At 40.0% G+C, this 20,729-nt stretch overlaps 1 protein-coding gene across 7 annotated transcripts in view; it reads left to right on the forward strand.

Moving 5' to 3' along the window:
* Nucleotides 1-20,729, forward strand: part of MLLT3 (MLLT3 super elongation complex subunit) — a 210,693-nt gene that overhangs the window by 181,969 nt on the left and 7,995 nt on the right. For 5 of the 7 annotated variants that reach the window (XM_005297691.5, XM_042850550.2, XM_005297692.5 and 2 more), the window contains 5 exons: nucleotides 1,543-1,621; nucleotides 7,189-7,321; nucleotides 12,504-12,603; nucleotides 17,081-17,152; nucleotides 18,581-18,652. In XM_005297691.5, coding sequence (XP_005297748.1) covers nucleotides 1,543-1,621; nucleotides 7,189-7,321; nucleotides 12,504-12,603; nucleotides 17,081-17,152; nucleotides 18,581-18,652 — 456 coding nt within the window. The remainder of the gene's footprint in view (nucleotides 1-1,542; nucleotides 1,622-7,188; nucleotides 7,322-12,503; nucleotides 12,604-17,080; nucleotides 17,153-18,580; nucleotides 18,653-20,729) is intronic. The other 2 variants (XM_042850548.2, XM_065549461.1) reach the window with 1 other exon arrangement.

The raw sequence follows: 20,729 nt of genomic DNA on the forward strand, positions 1-20,729 counted from the left end.
GTAAGTTTGTGGAGGATCAGGCCCAAAGTTTGTATTTCAGTTGTCTAACTGAGAACTCTAGTTGTCATTCATTTGAGAGGAACAGATGTTACTTTTTTCTCAAACATTATCGGAAAAAGAGAAATGTTCTGTTGCCCAAATAGGCATCTTTTTGATTGTGAGAAAAGACGGTAAAAGGCTGTAAATCTGCTTTCTCATTACGAAGGGCAACAATAGATTGATTTATGACAAAAAGACAACTGTTGGCTTATCTAAGCTGTATGCATAAAAGTGCAAGTTAGCTCTGAGCTTTACAATGGCTAGATATTATTGCTGTTATTTTTGACAAGGATTTAGTGCGATATTAATCAGAGAGGAAAGTATATAGCCAAAAAGAGTTGGAAGATTTCTCTTTTAACCTGGGTAACACATCATAATGATGCAGTTACATAAAGCTTAAAGACTGGGGAGGTTTTGTTTTTAATAATAGGGTTTAAAATTCCAATTCTCAATCCAAGTTATCATACTTTCAGTGGGGCATTTTTCTCTCTATGTTGGAGGATTTTAGCCTCTCCTTTAGCTTTCTCTGCTGTCTTGTATTTGTTTCGGATGCTTGCTTGTTTGCTCTTATATTTTTAGGCATTGAGACAAGAAGTCACAAAGTTGTGGGGGGAGAGGTCAGGTTGGGGTGGTTGCAAAATGGTGTTAAACAGGCATGAGGACTCAATAGAAGCCTCATATACCATTATGGCAAAAATGTATAGATTTTAATATGGATAAAACTGATAAGGTTCTACAGAAAATATTCGAAGCCATTTATAGAACTAATAAAAAATTATATACTCTCTATAGAATTCTGTTGCAAGGTTATGATTCTCTATTAATGCTAAAAGTTGGTTTTAACAATTCTTTAGAAAGGTGTTCTATTGAAATCTATACCTTTAGAAAAATTAAACCTTTTAGTTCAATCCTTATTAAAGTCTGTGGGATTTTTCCATAAGGGAAAAGTGTTGTGCTGAGGAGAAGCCCAATGGGAGCAGAAAAATATATTTATTTATATATAATATATCCCTTGGTGATGGTAAAAAAAGAAATTGTCCTAGGCTTTTTCTGTTTGTCATCTAGCCTGCTTTACTTTGGTCCCTTCTGCCTCCTAGAGTCCTAGTCATGATTTATTAGGAAAACATTGCAACTAAAGTTGGACAAGCCTGCATTATATCTTTAGGTCTGTTGCATTATAAAGTCATTTAAACCCATGTGTTGTATAACTTTTCAAAATAGGGCATGGGTAGCTTATTGTATAGAGTATTGGTTTTGTGAAACAAAGCTTTTGCATATGACCTGCAACAGTGTGTATGTTTTGTATGCATAGTAATTTGTACATCTTCTGGCTCTCTGACTCATGAAATGGTCAGGAAATAATTATCATTGTGAATATCATCCTGTTTAGTGGCATTTTTCCTTGCAGAGAAGTGCATGAAGCAGTAAACTGTGCTCTTTTGTTGTTGTTAAAGTTTGGAGCAAATGTATTTACAACTGTGTGTTTGTGTTTGTTTTTTTAAGTCTGAACAGCCTAGCCCTGCCAGTTCAAGCTCAAGTTCCAGCTCCAGTTTTACACCATCTCAGAACAGCAGACAACAAGGTACCAAACAAGGAAAAGAAATTGAGAAAAGTGTGGAATGAAGGGGCCAACCAGTAACATGATTGATGGCATCTCATTACCACTTTTCTTCTGTCTTTTTCACAGTCTAAAGTAGTGAATTAGTCTCTGTTCTGCTTCATCCTTTTTCTTCAAGGTGTATGTGAACGTGATTATAACATGTAAGAAGCAGAAAGAGAAAAATGTATATTTTTCATTCAGAAGAGGGTGGTTATTTATTTGTTACATAGCACCAAGAAACGTGCTAGATACTTTACAGATGCTAGATCCTAAAGATCTTGCAGTTGTAATCTTGCAGAAGGATCAGTAGATCCTTATTCCTGCCTGGAGCCCCACAGGAGTTAATTGGGCTTCATGTAGGGAATAAGGGTCTGTATCTGTGAATCCCTTTGAAGAATCATGAGACAAGAGTCCAATCCAATGAGTTGATGAGCATTTCTGTCTAGTCTTTGCTGCCCTTGCGTGCTCATGCACACACACAGTGAATTTATTAAGAGTTGGATAGCACTTAGCAACTCAAGGGGTTAGGCCCTTAAACTTCCAAAATGATATATTTACTTTTAAAAATAATCTGACATAGAGAACGTTATTGTTAGTCTTTAAGGACACATTTAGATTTTTCTGGCTAATAATTTTGGCTCCCTCAGAACTCAGTAAAGAAATGTAAGTTTCCGCCAGGAGAGCCTGCCAAACCAGTTTTTATATAAATCAATTGAGATTCATAAGAGCTATTAAACCACTTAGTTCCTGTTTGGCTTTTTTCCTTGACTTTGTCAAATTGTACAACTGATATGTTCTTGATCAACTTGTTTTTTTTTTAAAGCAGGAAGCTTTTGACTGATTAAAATTGAATTTGTTTCAGTGTATGCATTTATATTCGTCAGATTTATTTTTTTCTTTAAAATGGAATAGATTAGTACCCCAGAGAGAGGATTCTGTTTAAAAAGAAAATCTAAACAGAATGCATATCTGTCAGGTTTTTATGAAGGTGACCATTACTGATTGGCTCTGTATTCTGACAGCAATGTTTCCAGTGTGTTATAACTATCTTTAGACCAAGAAAGCAAGGAAAAAAATAGGCTGTTGTTGCATCCCCACTTTCAGGCACTTGGCTTGTAACTAAGGCTGTGCAAAATCTTTTATACTGAATCCCACCAGTATTCACGAAAACTTCAGTGGTGATGTATATGGGCTGCCCCATTACCCCACCAAGAGCCGTGGACGTTTTCCTTACCTCTTTGATGTCTTTTCAAGGAGGGAACCTGGTGATCTATCACTTTCCTCTCCTCCTAATATCTTTAGAGGGCGCAGTTTGGCCCCTTTCACCTCCTGAGCTTTACATGGGACGTTGCACAGATTTTCCAGTTCCGAACCTTTTGCAGAATAAGTGGCAGCCCTTCTTTCTCCCCCTCCCACCACCAACACTGCTAGGTGTGTGGTCACAGCAGTAAGTGCCAATAGATGCTCCTCTGTTCTGGGACTTTCCTGTTAAGTGAATGCATCTTCCAGTCTGCTATTGTGTAAGCGTCTGTATATTGGGGATGGAGGATGGGATATGGTGTGGCAGTCTGTCTTGTGCCTCTGGTGGATGCATGTCTGTGTGTCTGCTGTGGGAGGGCTTTCTACATAGGAGAGAGGAGTAAGCCAACTGGCTGCCCTGTGAAGGGCCAAAGAAAGGGCCATCTAATTTCCCCCAGAAGACATCCAGAGGCGTAGCAGATAAGATGCCCCTCTGCTGTGCATACTTGGGTACATATAGTTGCATGTACAGAGAAGACAACACTTAAAGGTAAAGGGGTAGCTTGGGCTTGTTAGGGAAGCAGACTGTGTAGGGCAGGTGAGGAAAACTCACTGGTTTCATTTTTTGCTTCACTTTGGGTTCAAACTAACACAAAACTCTAAGAAGGACTGGTGAGGCCAAATAGGGTTAAAGGAGGGGCAAGATATTTAGAGTGGCCTACAGTCCTCTGCCAAAATAAGAGATAATTATGGTACTTCCAAGCACTTTAACTGGTAAATGTTGGTTTTTAATGCTGTCCTGTGTGTGAGATTAAATATTTGTACATTATATTGTTAAATTTGAATACAATATTTTAATCTACTGTTGCCCCTCTTGTTTTTGTTCTTCCTCTTTGTTCCTTTCCTCCTCCTTATAGACTCTAAGGTCAGAAGGGGCCATTGTGATAATCTAGTCTGACCTCCTGCACATTGCATGCCACAGAACCTCACCCACCCACTCCTGAAATTAGACCCTTAACCTCTGGCTGAGTTACTGTCCTCAAATCATGATTTAGAGATAATTCACCATTTACACTAGTTTAAACCTGCAAGTAACCCGTGACCCATGCTGCAGAGGAGGGTGAACAACCCCAAGGATGTATGCCAATCTAACCAGAGAGGGAATTCCTTTCTGACCCCAATGATGGTGATCAGTTAGACCTTGAGCATGTGGGCAAGACCCACCAGGCAGAAAGAATTCTCTGTAGTAACTCAGAGCCCTCCCCATCTAGTGTCCCATCTCCAGCCATTGGGAATTTTTGCTATCACCAATGGGACATATGCCCTTATACCATCCCCTACATAAACTTATCAAGCTCAGTCTTGAAGCTAGTTAGATTTTTGCCCCCACTGCTCCCCTTGGAAGGCTGTTCCAGAACTTCACTCCTCTAATGGTTAGAAACCTTTGCCTGATTTCAAGCCTAAACTTTTTGATGGCCAGTTTATATCCATTTGTTCCTGTGTTCACATTGTCACTTAACTTAAACACCTCTTCTCCCTCCCTGGTATTATCTCTTTGATGTATTTATAGAGAGCAATCATATCTCCCCTCAGCCTTCTTTTGGTTAAGCTAAACCAGCCAAGCTCTTTTAGTCTCCTCTCTTAAAGTAGGTTTTCCATTCCTCGGATCATCCTAGTAGCCCTTTTCTGCACCTGTTCCAGTTTGAATTCATCTTTCTTAAACACGGGAGACCAGAAGTGCAGACAGTATTCCAGATGAGGTTTCACCAGTGCCTTGTATAATGGTACTAACACTTCCCTGTCTCTACCAGAAATACCTCACCTGGTGTATCCTGGGACTGCATTAACCTTTTTTTACAGCTGCATCACATTGACAGCTCATAGTCATCCTATGAGCAACCAATACACCCAGGTCTGTCTCCTCTTCTGTGGCTTCCAACTGATAAGTCCCCAGCTTATAGCAAAAATTCTTGTTGTTAGTCCCTAAGTGCATGACCTTGCACTTTGCACTATTAAATTTCATCCCACTTCTATTACTCCAGTTTACAAAGTCATCCAGATCTTCTTGTATGATATTCCGTTCGTCCTTCATATTGGCAATACCTCCCAACTTTGTGTCATCCACAAATTTTATTAGAGCACACTTGCTTTTTGTGCCAAGGTTAGTAATTAAATTGTTAAATAAATTTGATCCCAAAACCAATCCCTGAGGAACTCCACTAGTAATCCCCCTCCAGACTGACAGTTCCCCTTTCAGTCTGACTCATTGTTGTCTCCCCTTTAACCAGTTCCTTATCCACCTTTCAACTGCTTCCATCCTATGTCTGTCTGTTATTGCTTCGTTTTTGAATGTTGATACTTCCCTTTTTTCCTCTCTTCCTCTACCACTTATCTGGTCTTTTGTTCTGTTTCCCAGTCTTTCTCTTGTCTTCCTCCTCCCCCTTAATTTCTCCTTCCTTCTTTCTATCTCTCTTCAAATGAAGCCTCTTTCTCATAATTTCTCCTTAATTCCCTCCTTTAACTCTTTCATTCATTCTCTTCTGCTGTCCTGTCCCTCTGCCATTCATTTCCCACACAGAGCAACAGGCAAGAAGGCAGTTGGCCAAAGGAATCTCTTCTAGCAGACCAGAACTGATCAATATGTTTCCTGTCCGCATGGTAGTGCTAGGGGCAGGGGAAGGAATTCACCACTATCCTCCACATACACTTATTAGAAGCCAAGGATGGGAGTCCTCTCCTGATTAGTGCCCTCAGCTCACTGCTGGCCTCTGCAGCATCTCAGCTGGCAGTCTGTTGCTATTAGAATTGCCTATCCTGTGGTCTCTGCCCATGTCTGATGCACTAGGCATATGCCCATCAGCCCCATGTTATCGGCTTGGCTCCAAGCAGACCTCAGGGTATGCAAATACAGAACAGAACCCACTAAATTCCATTTGCCCAAACCATGCTAACTTAAACAAACCTTGCACAGCCTTACTTGTAAACCATTTTAAATATAGGCCTTAAAACTGTAAGCACTGTTAACACTGGACAAAGACACTCTGGATGCCTCTGGTGTGATCCCTGTCAGAATTGAAATAATTTACATCACAGTCCCCTACCTAGGGGAGGTATAGTCTCATTGTTAAAGCATGGTCCTGAAACTGTGACTGAACTTTAACTACGTTACAAGAGTATTGTGAGGCTTAATTTATTAATGATAGTAAAGTACTTTGAGATTCTTGTGTTGAAGGCACCATAAAAACGTAATAATAATAATAAACTATTGCCAGTATAGAAATGTAATAATAAACTACTGCCACCACTACTCCTGCCATTCCTGGATGCCCTCTATGTTCTTGAATATGATGTGATAAGGAATCAAACTCTCTGTGGTCTGATGAATTTCCTTCAGCCTCCCAAGCTGACCCTTACCCATGCTCCTTTTAAGCAGCTGTCCTCTTTTATATTTCGCAGATATGTTAAACATGCAGCTTTGCCTAACCACCTTTTATAGCAAAATAAATAAAAGGTACAATGAAAGAACTAAATCCTAAGTTAATTTTTATAGCGTCTTAGGGAGAACCAGGCTGAGCACCTCAAATTAATTCAAGAGAAAAGATAGGACAGTGTTGAATGGGATTGACATGCTTCTTACATATGAATGCTAGCAAAGTGCTTGCTTGACCTGAAATTGACCTTGAAATAAAAGGAACAGCTTTATCTAAATAGATCAAAAACAGGCAGACAAAGACTGCCTTGGTCAGAACAAGTTACAATCAGAATGATTTATTAAACTCTGCTTTTCAATACATGGATTAACCTAACAAATGTACTATTACCAATATGTGTCTGTAGAACTTTATTGATAGAGAATAACCTTTGAGAAAGAGGGAAGGGGGGAAGGCTAGCAGCTTATAAGTATCTCATTCATAATAATAAAAAATAGAACACTCCATTTTTCTTAAATTAAAACATGCAATGGGGAATATTTGGTGTGAAAATATTTTGCTTAAGCTACATTCCAGGGGGCCCAGTCCTGTAAACCCTTAGACACATGGGTCACTTTACTGTTATAAGTAAGCCCATTGAAATCAACAGGACTGCTTACATGAGTAAATGATTTATGTGCAAGTGTTTGCAGCATAAGCCTCAAGTGCATTACTTCATTTGTTTAATGCTTAAAAGACTCCCCCCCCCCCCACCTCTAACTCTTCGGATTATTTTTCCTCTGTAAAACTGTATAATAGGCGGATGTGTCTGGAACATTGCAAAGTGAATTTGAATTCCAATTGTTGATTTGTGCCTGTTTTGTCATTTCTGTTGGTCAGGTCCCTTGAGGTCTATAATGAAAGATCTGCATTCTGATGATAATGAAGATGAATCAGATGAAGCAGATGAGAATGAGAATGACTCTGAAATGGAGAGACCTGTAAATACTCGTGGAGGAAGTAGAGGTCGCAGGTGAGTATCTTGTAACTGTAAACAACTTGAAGTCTGAGGTAGTATGATAGCAGTAGTTATGACATATGCATTTTTTTAAAAAGCTGAATAGCTTAAGCTCAACAAACAGGCAATTTATTCAATTTCTATAAAGAGCATGCATATGCAGTGCCACTTTTAAACTATCAAATCAGATGCTCCCAAATGTGAGCTGCTTCTACACAAAACCATTTGGTCAGTTTGAGCCATTCTCCTCTAACTTTCACTGGCTTTACACTGTTGTGACTTTGTTAGGTTGTTTTTGATTCACATTGGCGTAAGCGAGAGCAGAATCAGGTCCTCCATGTGCAAGGTGTTCTGTACCCCGGGTAAAAGTTAACCCACAAATCTTGTGATTGACATATATATAAAGCTGTCAAAGTTCATTGTTTTAGAGGGACTTATCTAAGCAATTTACATAGTGTCCAGTTCATGGAGGATGTATTGCAAGCCCTAGTCCCAAAAATGATGAGGTTTCTGGCCTGATTTTTTATTATCTGTTCTGCATCCCGACTTTGACTTCAGTATGACATAACAAATGAGAAATTCATCATACATTCTGAGCTGTTGCCATATGTCATTGAAAATCCTGTACAAGGTGGAACAGGGGCTCTCAAACTTTTTCATAGTGGGTAGATACCTCATCTTAAAGAGGTTCTTGTGGACTTCTTGTCCTATCCTTCATGACCTATCCTTCATCCCACATAACACTTGAGTATCAATTTGAGCAATTGCTTATGTGGAAGAGTAATATTAGGAAAGTATTAAATGTAGTTTAGCTGTCTCTCTAATGCAGTTTATCATCTGGAATCAAGGAGAAAAGCAGACCCTACGAACAGCCACCATTCTACAGATATCCATTTGAGAACCTCTGAATTGGAATATTAATGTTAAATATAATTTATAAGGCACTTTTGGTCCCATCTGTCTCTGGCTGTAGAGGGTTTTTTTGTTCGTTTGTTTTGGGGGTGTTGGTGTCTCTAAATAAAACTTTGCGAAACTTAAGACAAATAGAAATGTTTCTCAATTTTTTTAAAACTTAATGGGTAACTTTAAAAAAAACACAAGTAAACCGTCCCCTCCATGCAGTGTTTACAGCCTAGACCAGGGATGGCCAACCTGTGGCTCCGGAGCCACATGCGGCTCTTCAGAAGGTAATATGCGGCTCCTTGTATAGGCACCGACTCTGGGGCAAGAGCTACAGGCGCCAACTTTCCAGTGTGCTGGGAGGTGCTCGCTGCTCAACCCCTGGCTCTGCCATAGGCCCTGCCCCCACTCCACTGCTTCCACCCCCTCCCCTGAGCCTGCCATGCCCTCGCTCCTCTCCCCTTACCCCCCCGAGCCTCCTGCACGCCACAAAACAGCTGATCGGGAGGTGCGGGGAGGGAGAGGCACTGATCCATGGGGCTGCCTGTAGGTTGGAGGTGCTGGGAGCGGGGAGGGGAAGCTGATGAGGGGCTGCTGACGTATTACTGTGGCTCTTTGGCAATGTACAGTAACTCTTCACTTAACGTTGTAGTTATGTTCCTGAAAAATGCAACTTTAAGTGAAACAATGTTAAACGAATCCAATATTCCCATAAGATTTAATGTAAATGTGGGGGGTTAGGTTCTAAGGAAATTTTGGGGGGGAAGACAAAAGGTATTATGTACTGTACAGTACTGTACTGTACTGTGGTTGGGAAGTGTCCCGGCTTACCTCACACAGGCACAGCCGCTGCAGGCAAGGACGCTAGGAAGCACCTTCGCAGCAGCAGTGGCAGCTTCCCCGGAGAAGAACAGGAGCCGACTTTGCCGGGGAATGCTCCAGGCCCACCTCTTCCTGTCCCTGTTCCACTCCAGGCCCACCTCTTCCCACCCCCACTCCACCTCCTTTCAAGAGCTCGCCACGTCCCCGCTCCTCTACTCCACCCCACCCCAAAGTCCTAAGCGCTGCCAAACAGCTGTTTGGACTTTCTGGGAGGGAGGAGCAGGAGCGGGGAAGCACCGAGTCTCCACTCCTCCCCATCCCTCCCTCCCAGAAAGTCCTAAGCACTGCCAAACAGCTGTTTGGCAGCGCTTAGGACTTTCTGGGAGGGAGGTGAGAAGTGAAGATGCAGCCCTTCCCCGCTCCTCCCCCTCCCTCCCAGAAAGTCCTAAGCACTGTTTGGCAGTGGGGGAGGCGGAGAAGAGGAACTTGTGCAATGCTCTCTTGTAAAGTCTCTGCTCTTCCACAGAATCTTGCAGGCAGCCAAACGACGTTATAAGGGAGCATTGCACAACTTTAACGCGCATGTTCCCTAATCGAGCAGCGACATAACTTTGAAACAAGGTTAAGCGGGAAGACGTTAAATGAGGAGTTACTGTACGTTGGTAAATTCTGGCTCCTTCTCAGGCTCAGGTTGGCCACCCTTGGCCTAGACTTTGCAGCATTGTGCATGAGCATAAGAAACAGAAGGTAAAGTTGAACATTTAGCCTTGGCCTCTCCAAGATAGTGAACTGTTAAATCGTAAAACGTGTTATGCAAGGAGAGAAATTTTTAAGACATTTGTAGTGACTTAAAAAAAAAATCTAGTAGATATGATTTTTCTCTTCCTCCAAATCCTGTATGTTTCAACTCATGATAATAAAAAAGCCTAGCTTTATGGTGAAGAGATTAAAAAAGACAGTATTTTTTTAAACCCGAAACGGTGAAACATCTCTAAAATACTTTTTTCTGTAAAACATGGCATATGCAGATAATGCAACGGTGTGACTTATAGCTTTTGTTGATAACTTTACTTTTACCCAGAACTTCATTGAAAAAACCCTAAATATTTTATTCTGTTTATTCAAACTAGAATATGGCTTATTATTTTTGATGTTTAACTAAAACAAAGTAGGTTTCATCTTCTGGGATTTAAAAAGAGGGACAACAGTTGAGTAATAGTTAAACATATCTGTCCTCCTTCCCCCAAATTCCTCCCATTTGGGTCTTTGGACGAGGCTTTGGGAGAGATTGTGTTTCAGTTTGCCAGCCACAGGAACAGGGAAGAGGTCCCAGGAGAGCCATCCATCAGGCTCTAGTGGACTTCCCTTTCTTATTGGTTGGGCAGTCATTGGCGGCCCAGTCTCCCCTAATCAGCAGGGGTGGGGCAGTCTCCTTGCTGAATTTTCTATTCTTTCCAATTGCCACCCTTCTGTGTAGTCAGAGTACTTTCTGATAACCAATAGAACAGTCAGTTGGTAGCCTCAGATTCTCTCCCCAGTCAGCAAAGCAATGATACGTGGATTTAAAGGTGGGAGGAAGAACCTCCATCAACAACCTCCCCAACCCACTTGTTGGTGACTAAGATGGCTTTTCACAGGTCCAACATCTGCATCAATACAGGATCAGACTGAAGGGGGTTTTGGGGATCCAGCCCCAAGTCTGCATTCATTGTTGTCAATGAATTGCAGGAATAAGTCTTCCAAACTGCTACTCCTGGGGGAATTCTGTGCTAAAAAATGAAAAATTCTGTGCACGATATTTTAAAATTCTGCAAATTTTATTTGTCAAAATAACACTACATAATCACAGTCCGTTTCAATTATTTTGGTAATTTTATTTCAAAATACTTGTCAGGAAGTATGTCTGTAACAATACAGACGCACATAAAAATTCCCCTGGGAGTAGAGAGTTAAAGAAACCCCTGTGACAACCCAGTTCCTGTTTCTCTGCCCCCTTCACCACCCGAGCCCAGCTGGGGGACCAGACACCCATAACCCCTCCCCGCCAGAGCTCACCTGTGGGGTGTCCCCCCAGCCAAAACATCCAAACCCCTTAGTAGGGTATAACTTAATGCAGCTGTAAATTAATAAAATTTAATGTATGCAAAATTCAAACAGACAGTAGTGATAGTGTATAGAAAATGAACTACAGTAGAACCTCAAAGTTACAAACACATAGGGGATGGAGGTTGTTTGTAACACTGAAATGTTTGTAACTCTGAACAAAACGTTATGGTTGTTCTTTCAAAAGTTTACAGCTGAACATTGACTTAATACAGCTTTGAAACTGCACTACACAGAAGACAAATGCTGCTTTCCATTTATATTTTTAGTAGTTTATGTTTAACACCAGTACTGTATTTGCCTTTTTTCCCCCATCTCTGCTGCTGCCTGATTGCATACTTCTGGTTCCAAATGAGGTGTGTGATTGACTGGTCAGTTCGTAACTCTGAGGTTCTACTGTATTCCTCTTGGATACATGTGTGCAACTTTTCCCCTCCAAATGTCCAATTTCAATCCATCTGTCTCTTCAGCGAAAACCATCTGTCTTTACAATGCTTACAGTTTGTAAGTTAATGGGAAACAGACCTTTGCAGAGTTATTGCACAGTAATTCATAGAACTTCATTCCTCTTGCTTTTGAATTTTATGACTTTGGGGTATAGGATAAAAGGATACAAAAGGATCCCAACAAAGTTGGTTGTGTAGGTAGTTGCCATTTTTGTGATGCATTATACCAGTAAGTTCTGTTAACTGACATTGAGAAAGAAAAAGCTCCTAACAAGCTTCAAACTCCCACAGTGTCAGTGTATGTTACTGTGTGTTATGCTGAGCACTGAAGTGGAAAAAGTGTTTGTCAATCAGAAAAAAGAATGTAATAAAATTATTTTATGATGAACTTATTATATTGTGGATGTCTTAATTAACTTTTAGTGAAGCACTTATATAAGCAGGAACTATGCAAGCTTGGAACATTATGGAAGGAAGGAAGAGTAGCTGTGGTGAATTCACATTTTGTTCTTTAAAATGTTTTAAGAATTTGTTCTTCCTGTCCACAATTTCCAGGGGGTTCTGCAGTTGGGACACTTGCCTCATTGAGATTCTGTTTACTAGTGACAACTATGAATTAAACAGTATAGCACTTCAGTCATCGAGGTGAAGGATTTATGGGAGGGCAGCTATTCCAGTTCTCCATATTAGACTCCTTATTAATACTCCTTATTCCACTGGAAGGCTTCAAAGCAGCAGCAGGGTGACTTCTGCTTGGGTGCCTGCCCTTTGCTGACAGCGCAGCTGCACTTTTAAAGTTCCGATAACTAATGACAGCTTGTATAGCAAAGAACATTCTCAGTGTCCCACTTACGAGTGTGATCTGGGAGTGGGAGTGTGTTCAGCCTTTGTTTTTATGTCTGATTTCTGTGGCTCTCTTTCCTCAGGGTTAGTCTAAGTGACGGTAGTGACAGTGACAGCAGTTCAGCTTCCTCACCGCTACATCATGAACCTCCACCACCTTTATTAAAAACCAACAACAATCAGGTACAGTGAGGTTCTCTACATATAAGAGTGGTGTATCTACACTAAAAGCTTTGGAGCTAGCCTTGTTGCTTAATTTTCAGACTAATTCATTTTCTTTTACCCTGAACTTGAATATATTTGGCTGAACAAATATTCTCTGTAAAAGCAGATGAGCAATGTATTTGGCAGTATTCTATGGAAGACAACACTTTTGTGTATATTAAGTCATGCTATTGTAAACGGTAAACTTATGACCTGGCTTTACAATAGCAATCCTACTCTTGGTGTTACTTTCGGTTCACATGTAATCAGGATTATTTTTTTTCATTTGGTCTGCATCTCAAAGTTTTAATCAACCATATTAGATAAAGCATTTTGATATATTTATAGTAAATAATGCTTAGCATTGTAGAAATAGTAGCTAGTCTTTGTAGTACTGTTGAGATAGGTAAGTAGTGTTATCCCATCTGGCAGGTGTAGAAACTGAAAGATAAGTTAACTGACCCAAATCTACACAATGAGTCAGTAGCAAACAAGGATTAGAACTCAGGAGGTCCTCCTACCGAATCTGTTAGGTCACAACATATTTCTAAATTAATGGAGTTTTTAATAACACATAAGCATACTACAATATATGCATTTGCTATTATCTTTAAAGCAATTGACATTCACAATGTATAAAGATATATAACTAAAGTAATTTATATACTTGTGTTTGGTGACAAAACAGAATACAAATCTACTGCAGAGGAAACTTGTTCACACTCTAAACTCTCATATAGCCAGGCTAAATTAAATGAGAATAAGTACATGTTTATAGTGGCAATGTGGATAAAATGGATCCACTGTTTTAATAAAATTTTTTAACTTGAGTGTTACAGGTGAGCCTAGACAGCACTCCCTGCCTTCCTTCAGGAAAATTAATTCTCTTTCCTGACACAAATAATATACCATCAGTTCCTTTTCCAATAACACATAAATGTATCAATGCTAACAGCAAAACATGAATAATTCATTTATATCAATTAGATGAGGATATGCTGCAGAAAAGGAGACATGCTCTGTGTTTAGCAGGAGCACCTGTAATAACAATAAAGAAGTCCATGTCGTTTCACAGTCAGTAAGCATTAACAGGATCAATCAAAAAGTCTCTAAATATTTTAACTGATTTCTACATGAACTTTGGAGAAAGATCACTTTTACAAACATACATAAAGTGACATTTCCATTTCCTTTAAGCTATCACTTAATTCTGGGCTATCTTGCTTTGGAGACTGGAGTGCAAGGAAAATGAATGATAGCTACGTAGGGATAACCAAAGCTGGTTGCTTTTTGAAAATCTCACCTGGTTTTGTGCAGGGAAATCATAACTGTTTCTTTCTCTCTCACTAGGCACGATCCATTTGGCCACTGTCTCTCCTGCCATGCCTGTCTACTCCAATGAGCACCATAAACTCATATGTGCTCATTTGGTCTCTCCAAACATCATGGAGTATTTAAAGAGATGCCAGTTGGAAGTGAACAGCTCACTATCTTAAGTATCAGAGGGGTAGCCGTGTTAGTCTGGATCTGTAAAAAGCAACAAAGAGTCCTGTGGCACCTTATAGACTAACAGACATATTGGAGCATAAGCTTTCGTGGGTGAATACCCATTTTGTCAGACGCATGTGGTGGAAATTTCCAGAGGCAGGTATAAATATGCAGGCAAGAATCAGTCTGGAGATAACGAGGTCAGTTCAATCAGGGAGGATGAGACCCTCTTCTTCCTCTCGGGATTAAACAAAGACTGTGAATGGCTAGCCAACTACAAAAGCAGTTTCTCCTCCCATGGTTTTCACACCTCAACTGCTAGAAGAGGGCCTCATCCTCCCTGATTGAACTGACCTCGTTATCTCCAGACTGATTTTTGCTTCCATATTTATACCTGCCTCTGGAAATTTCCACCACATGCGTCTGACGAAGTGGGTATTCACCCACGAAAGCTTATGCTCCAATACGTCTGTTAGTCTATAGGGTGCCACAGGACTCTTTGTTCCTTTTCACTATCTTAAAGCATTCGCACAGTCTTAACAGATGAGGTAGAAAGTATACTTTGGGGAATGATCAGGCCTACCTGTACTAGAATTCCAATTGTGTTAGTCAGAACCATATTTAAACATGGTTCTTGCCAGCAAGGTACTGCCGTGATCTTCCTGACTGGTGTAAAAAGGCCTGTGTTACAAAATAGGTTCACACTACAGAACCATACTATTACAGATTAGGGAAAACTGATTAGTGACTGAAGGAATCAGTTTCAGGCAGGTTTGAGAGTTGCAAATACTGAGTTAATATGAGCCTTTGCATAAGCTTTCTCTAACATGTATAGTGACACATTTCATCCAAACTAGGGTGCTTTGGGTATTGGAGAGAATGACCTATGGCATGTGGGGAAGCTACTGGATTTCAATAGCCACATTTGGCAGATTATAAGTGAGCAACTCCTTCAAGCTTTCTCTGTGTCCCAGGCTAGTGAAATTATATGAAAACCATTTCTGATGTTAGGGCTACTGTGTATCAAAATTTCATCACTCCTAGGTAAACTGATAAAAGCTTTTTCCCTTAAAAAAAAAAAAAACTGAAAAGCCTGGCATTTTGCCCAGAAACATTCACATTTTGTCAAGACAAGATTTATCTTCCTCCACCCCAACTGCAATAGTCCTGGGCTTGTTAAATCTAAGAATTTTTTTTTCAGGTGAGCTTCACGCGTTGCAGTCTGGGCACGTACCATCCTTTGTAAAATAAACACTTAGTTAGGATAAAACAGACCTATAGTCTTCTTGTCTGTGTTGGAAAGTAGCTGCACACTTTTTTTCTCTCTCTCTCTCATTTATAAGATGTCCGTCACCCAAGGTAACACCTAGGTGGTATCTGTGGGAACTACAGGAGTTGGGGGAGATACTAGGAGTTGGTGGAAACTGATGAAAGACTCAAGTTAGGGCATGAGGGTATCAAAAAATCTTCATTTTTAACAAACCCTGACTGAGGAATTTTCATATTGAAGTTGGTGTTGTGTTATGATAACCCCGCACGTTGTTAGGGGAAACTATGCTACTGGAGATATATTCTTTGTGATGAGGTGTAAAACAGAAAGCCTGATCTTTTGTGACCATTAAGCAGTCTGTGACACTTTTCACAGCAACTGGCCACACTCCAAATTGGGTAATAACATTCTGATTACGTAAACTCAGTTTCAAATGGAAAAAAATCCCATTCCTCACTTCTGTCCTAAAACTGTCATCTAGTAGCATTGTGTACTCTTGACTATTTGACACATTCTTTACCTAGAGGTGACTAAATTTCAGCATTTGATGAAGAGACACTGGCATATGATTTGTACACTGTGTAGGCCCAAGTTTATAAAGTAGCTTGTAATCATACTCAGGACCGGCTCCAGGCACCAGCTGAGCAAGCTGGTGCTTGGGGCGGCAGATTGTTCAAGGCGGCATTCTACCCAATCCTAGAGCGGCATGGCCGCTTTTTTGTTGTTGTTGTTGTTCCGCTCCGGCCGCCCTGTAGGGGGCGGCGGCGCGGAGAACCAGAGCGCCCTGCCGGGCAGTCCTCTTCCTTCCCTCCCCGCCAACTGGCGCGGAGCCCTCGCAGGAGGCGGCGCAGCGGGAGGGGCCGCGTGGCAGTGCCCCCGCTGTAGCCCTGGCCGCCCCCTTCTCTCTCTCTCTCCCGCCCGCTCCCTCCCCCTTCCCCCCCAGCTGGTCCCCCTGTACCCGCGGTCCGGCCACGCTGCAGGTGTTGTTTGGTTTTTTTTGCTTTGCCATTCTTTTTTTTTTTTTTTTTTTTGCTTGGGGCGGCCAAAAAGCCAGAGCCGGCTCTGATCATACTGAATGAAAGGTGCTATGTAAATGCATGATCGTTATCTTTGATTAAACACTCTTTTTGCACAATTGCAGCTCATGGAAACACTAGATTAGCTACATTTCAAAAACTGTATCCTTCAGAAAAGGCAGACAACAATAAAGATAATAAGAAAACATATTAATCATATTGCACATTAAATGCATGTAGCCTTTACCAAGGAGGTAGAGTTTGCCTCAGCACTATGCATATATTCAAAAATTTAGACCTCTTAATCTGTCAAGGTTCACATGAAGACCATACAAAAAACAGTCCGGGAAGCTTTAAAATGATATAGAATCAAATTATTTAGCATCAGTATTACTCTTATATAACCATCTTGTCGTGATTCAGCATTTTGTGATGTAAGTTACTTCTAAGAAAAGAAGATTGAGTAGGTTTGTTAGGTCAAAGATTGTGAAGGGTTATTTGGAAGGTTTGGTTGTGGTTTCCTCCAGACATTTTTATATTCTTTTTTATATATGTGCTTTTATATTCTTTTATATATGTGTTTTTATGTAACAACATTTTTTAAATGTTTTCTTAATTTTTTAAAATTCATGCAGCCCAAAGATGCACTTAATACTTAGAGAATTTTCTGCTTCTTTTCCAGATTCTAGAAGTGAAAAGTCCAATAAAGCAAAATAAATCTGATAAACAAATAAAGAATGGTGATTGCGATAAGGTAAATATGAGTGTGATGGCAATAAACTATTTAGAAAGCCACATTAAGTTATTATATTTTTTCTTCTACATCCCTTTTACAGTATTATTTTTGTTACAAAACAGAAAACTCACTGGTTAGTATATCTCTGCTGTAAGTGTTTCTTAAATACAGCATTGTGCTTTTCTCTTTTTTTCTTTGCAAGCATTGTTCCCTCAAAGCTTTGGCAAACTTCGCTGGATGGGGAATCTACCACCTATTGTTTGTTTTATGTATACAGTGCCACAAATATGTAGAGTGCTTTATAGAACAAATAAAAGACAGTTCCCACACTAAAGATCTTACAATATAAGTCTCAGGCAATTAATAGGAATATTTTACAGAATCCTTTCCAAGGGCTGGTGTTCACTGGGAAATGAGAGTGTGATATAACACGTTAACTAGCATTACGCTAAGCATACATTAGCACTCAGCATACAGAGGGATTATCATGTTTAAATTTGTCAGCTGGCCATGGTTAAGTGAGTTCTAACATGGGTTTTACTGTTGTGTTAGTTAACATAATGTAATCTCCCAGTGTAAGCCCCAAAATGGTTTAGAATTTACTAGTAGTAACCTCATTGTGCTACCATGAGTCTGAGACTCCTAATTTGGTTTCCCATTCCTAGATTGTCTATGACCTAGTACATAGCACTGCTTTGTTAGACCAGCAGTTTTCAATCTTTTCCATCCATGATCATGTGTTACAATGGAAAAAAAAGTAACCATAAAAAGAGGAAGGATGATCGTGACTCTCTGCCTCCCTCCTCCCTCAGATCAGATTTCAACTTCCTTGGAGACTGTGACCTCCATGTTTGGTACCCATGTGTTATTTCATAAATGCTAGTGGGCAGCCATAGATGAGATGAGATGTAGATGAGTTTTATTGTGGTAGGGAGTGGAAGGATTTGCCCCTGGTGTGAATTAGTGTTTAAGTTCCAAGGGGGTGGGCGGGAGTTTGATCCCTTCTGAATAACTGGCTCACTTTTTCTTACTCATGCCTTCATGCATCTTAAAACCTCCTGCCCATTATTCAACTTGCTCTTCAAGATTCAGTGGCTCATCAATTTCAAAAATGGCCCTTGATGATAGAATGCAAACTTCTATCATATTGGAGAACCAACATGATTTTGTGAAATTCTTTTGAATATCTGATATAGTGAAATTACTTCAAAGGCCCCTTAAAGTTTTTCAACATTATGAAGTAAAAAAGTTTAACTGGTGGTTGCTTGGATCACATACTGATTAGTTGGTTGGAGTTAAATGTTAGTTCCCTTGCTAAACTAAAGAGAACAAGTCAAATGAGAATACAAATGCTGTTGTAAATACTCTGTACTAAATCTGGAGTTTGTGGAAATACACAACTGTTCCTTAACAGGTTCTTTGTTTGGGGGGGGGGATTGTTTTCAGGCTTATCTCGATGAACTAGTAGAGCTCCACAGAAGATTAATGACATTGAGGGAAAGGCATGTACTGCAACAGGTGAGGAGAGCTCTTGTGCAGTATCAGAGTGCTCAACAAAGTCAAGAAACCAAATCTGTTCTTCCTCTTTTAACCTAAAGTTTTATAATCTGACTTCATAGCTCTCAGGCCTGAGACTGCATAATATATTGCCTATTCAGAATGTTAATATGACCTAAAGAACTATATCACACACATTTTTTCATTCCATTGCCACATACGAGCACAGTTTTAAGTTGGAATCGATCCCCTTGAGTTTTCCAGATTTATTGACAGATATAAAAATGGTGCTTATTTGAGCTAAATGTTGTCACTAATTTACGATATTGATCAGTACATTTCTCAAGCTGCTGATTCATGAAAATTGGACACAGGCCAATAAAATACGGTTTGTGGGAGGGCAAAATGAGTAGAAATATTGAACAATTGGGCAAGAATCCTGTTTATTTTTTGGAAAACCATGATGAACTCCTTGGTGAAAAGCAATTAAATACAGTTTCTAAGAGTGATCATGAAAACAAACGTCCCTTTATGGTAAAACACAGTATATTCATTCCTTACTTTTCCTCGGTCATAGGAGACAATTGATTACTTTGGTGTAACCTAGTTGGTCAGAACTAAAAAAGCTTCAAATACTCTGATAGCATTATATAGTCGTAAGAAATGACTTGCATTATATTCTCTCTGCATTCAGTGGTCTCGACATTGTCAGGTACTGTTGGATTACAAATGGGTCGAGATGAAACAATTCACATTATTAACAAAGCAGAAGTAATTGTAGTACAGATGGCTTTATTGTGTTTACAGCAATTAGATACCACAGTGATAGGCACTTTATTGAGATTTTTACCACTTCCAATTGATTGCAATCACTCAGTAAATTTATCAACACTTTCATAAGTACATATAAAAACAAAACACTTTGCAGACCTTCAGCATTAATCCATGAGTGCATATTTGCTCACACATTCTTTTGTGACTGATCATCAGAAAGTAGTGCAAGTTCAGTATAACATAAAAGATCTCAGATTTGGATATTTCTAGTTAAACAGAACCCCAGCTGACTGTGTCAAATTTAATCTCTAAGTATATTCTTGTCTAAGTTCAGTATGTCTTTAATGTATTGTTGTTTCCAATCACACTTTGCTGCTAGAGTTCATTTGCTCTTCATCGCCAATTGAAGAAGCTTCTCTCACCAAGCAAAATGGTGGGAAAAACTAACTCCAGAAGGGCTTGCATAACTCAGCAGAGCATAGGACCTAGGTGGCTGGAAGTGGCAAGTGAAATTTTTTTAAACCATCTTTAAAATTATCTTTAAACCATCCACAAACAGGAGACAGAGGTGAAAGTGAGCCCTTCTCCCCCCCCCAAAAAAGTAGGGAAATGGGTAGGATAATCCAAGTTGTGTCAGTAATTTTAGTTTCTCTTCTTGGCCTAATGGCGTTGAAGTTTCTTATGGAGGTGAGTTTTCTGTCATTGGTGGAAAGATGGTGCTTTAAGTCACAGAAGCAGCTTTTGTGCCTCATATTGGAGCATCGCTAGTGTTGGAGAGGTTACTTGCTTTGATTCCTCACTCCCATGTTGGAGAATGAGGATGGAGACCCTCTGAAGAGCGACAGAATTTAAATGGGGATCCTCAGCATCTCTGTCTGACTATGAAGAGTAAAGAAATGTAAAAACAAAAACCCATAAATTATAAATTGACCTCAAGATTCTCCAGGGCAAATGTTACTTTATGCTAATTGAGTTTCTCAGAGGATTGAAAGCACTCATTCTTTGACCTTTGCTTCGTAATGTATGTGAAGAGTGTGATTATGATACCATAATGCATGTCTCAATCTAGCTTAGTGCCTAATGAACTCCTGTTATAAAAGTTAGGTTTATTAAGTACCAGTACTGTCCAGCACCTTGTGAGATTGTTGTTCTACAGATCCTGTCCCTGAGCTGTGAATGTGCCCCAGGCTGTTAGTACAGGTCCAATGAAAACTGAATTTATGGGAAGGTTATTCAGGCAAAGACGGTGGTAAAATGTTATTTTACTGATGTAGCTAGGAGTTGTAAAATATTGGCCACAAAAGGCTTCTGCCATCCAATTAAA

Source organism: Chrysemys picta, chromosome 6 (assembly GCF_011386835.1).
Source record: "Chrysemys picta bellii isolate R12L10 chromosome 6, ASM1138683v2, whole genome shotgun sequence".
NCBI classification, from domain to species: Eukaryota; Metazoa; Chordata; order Testudines; family Emydidae; genus Chrysemys; species Chrysemys picta.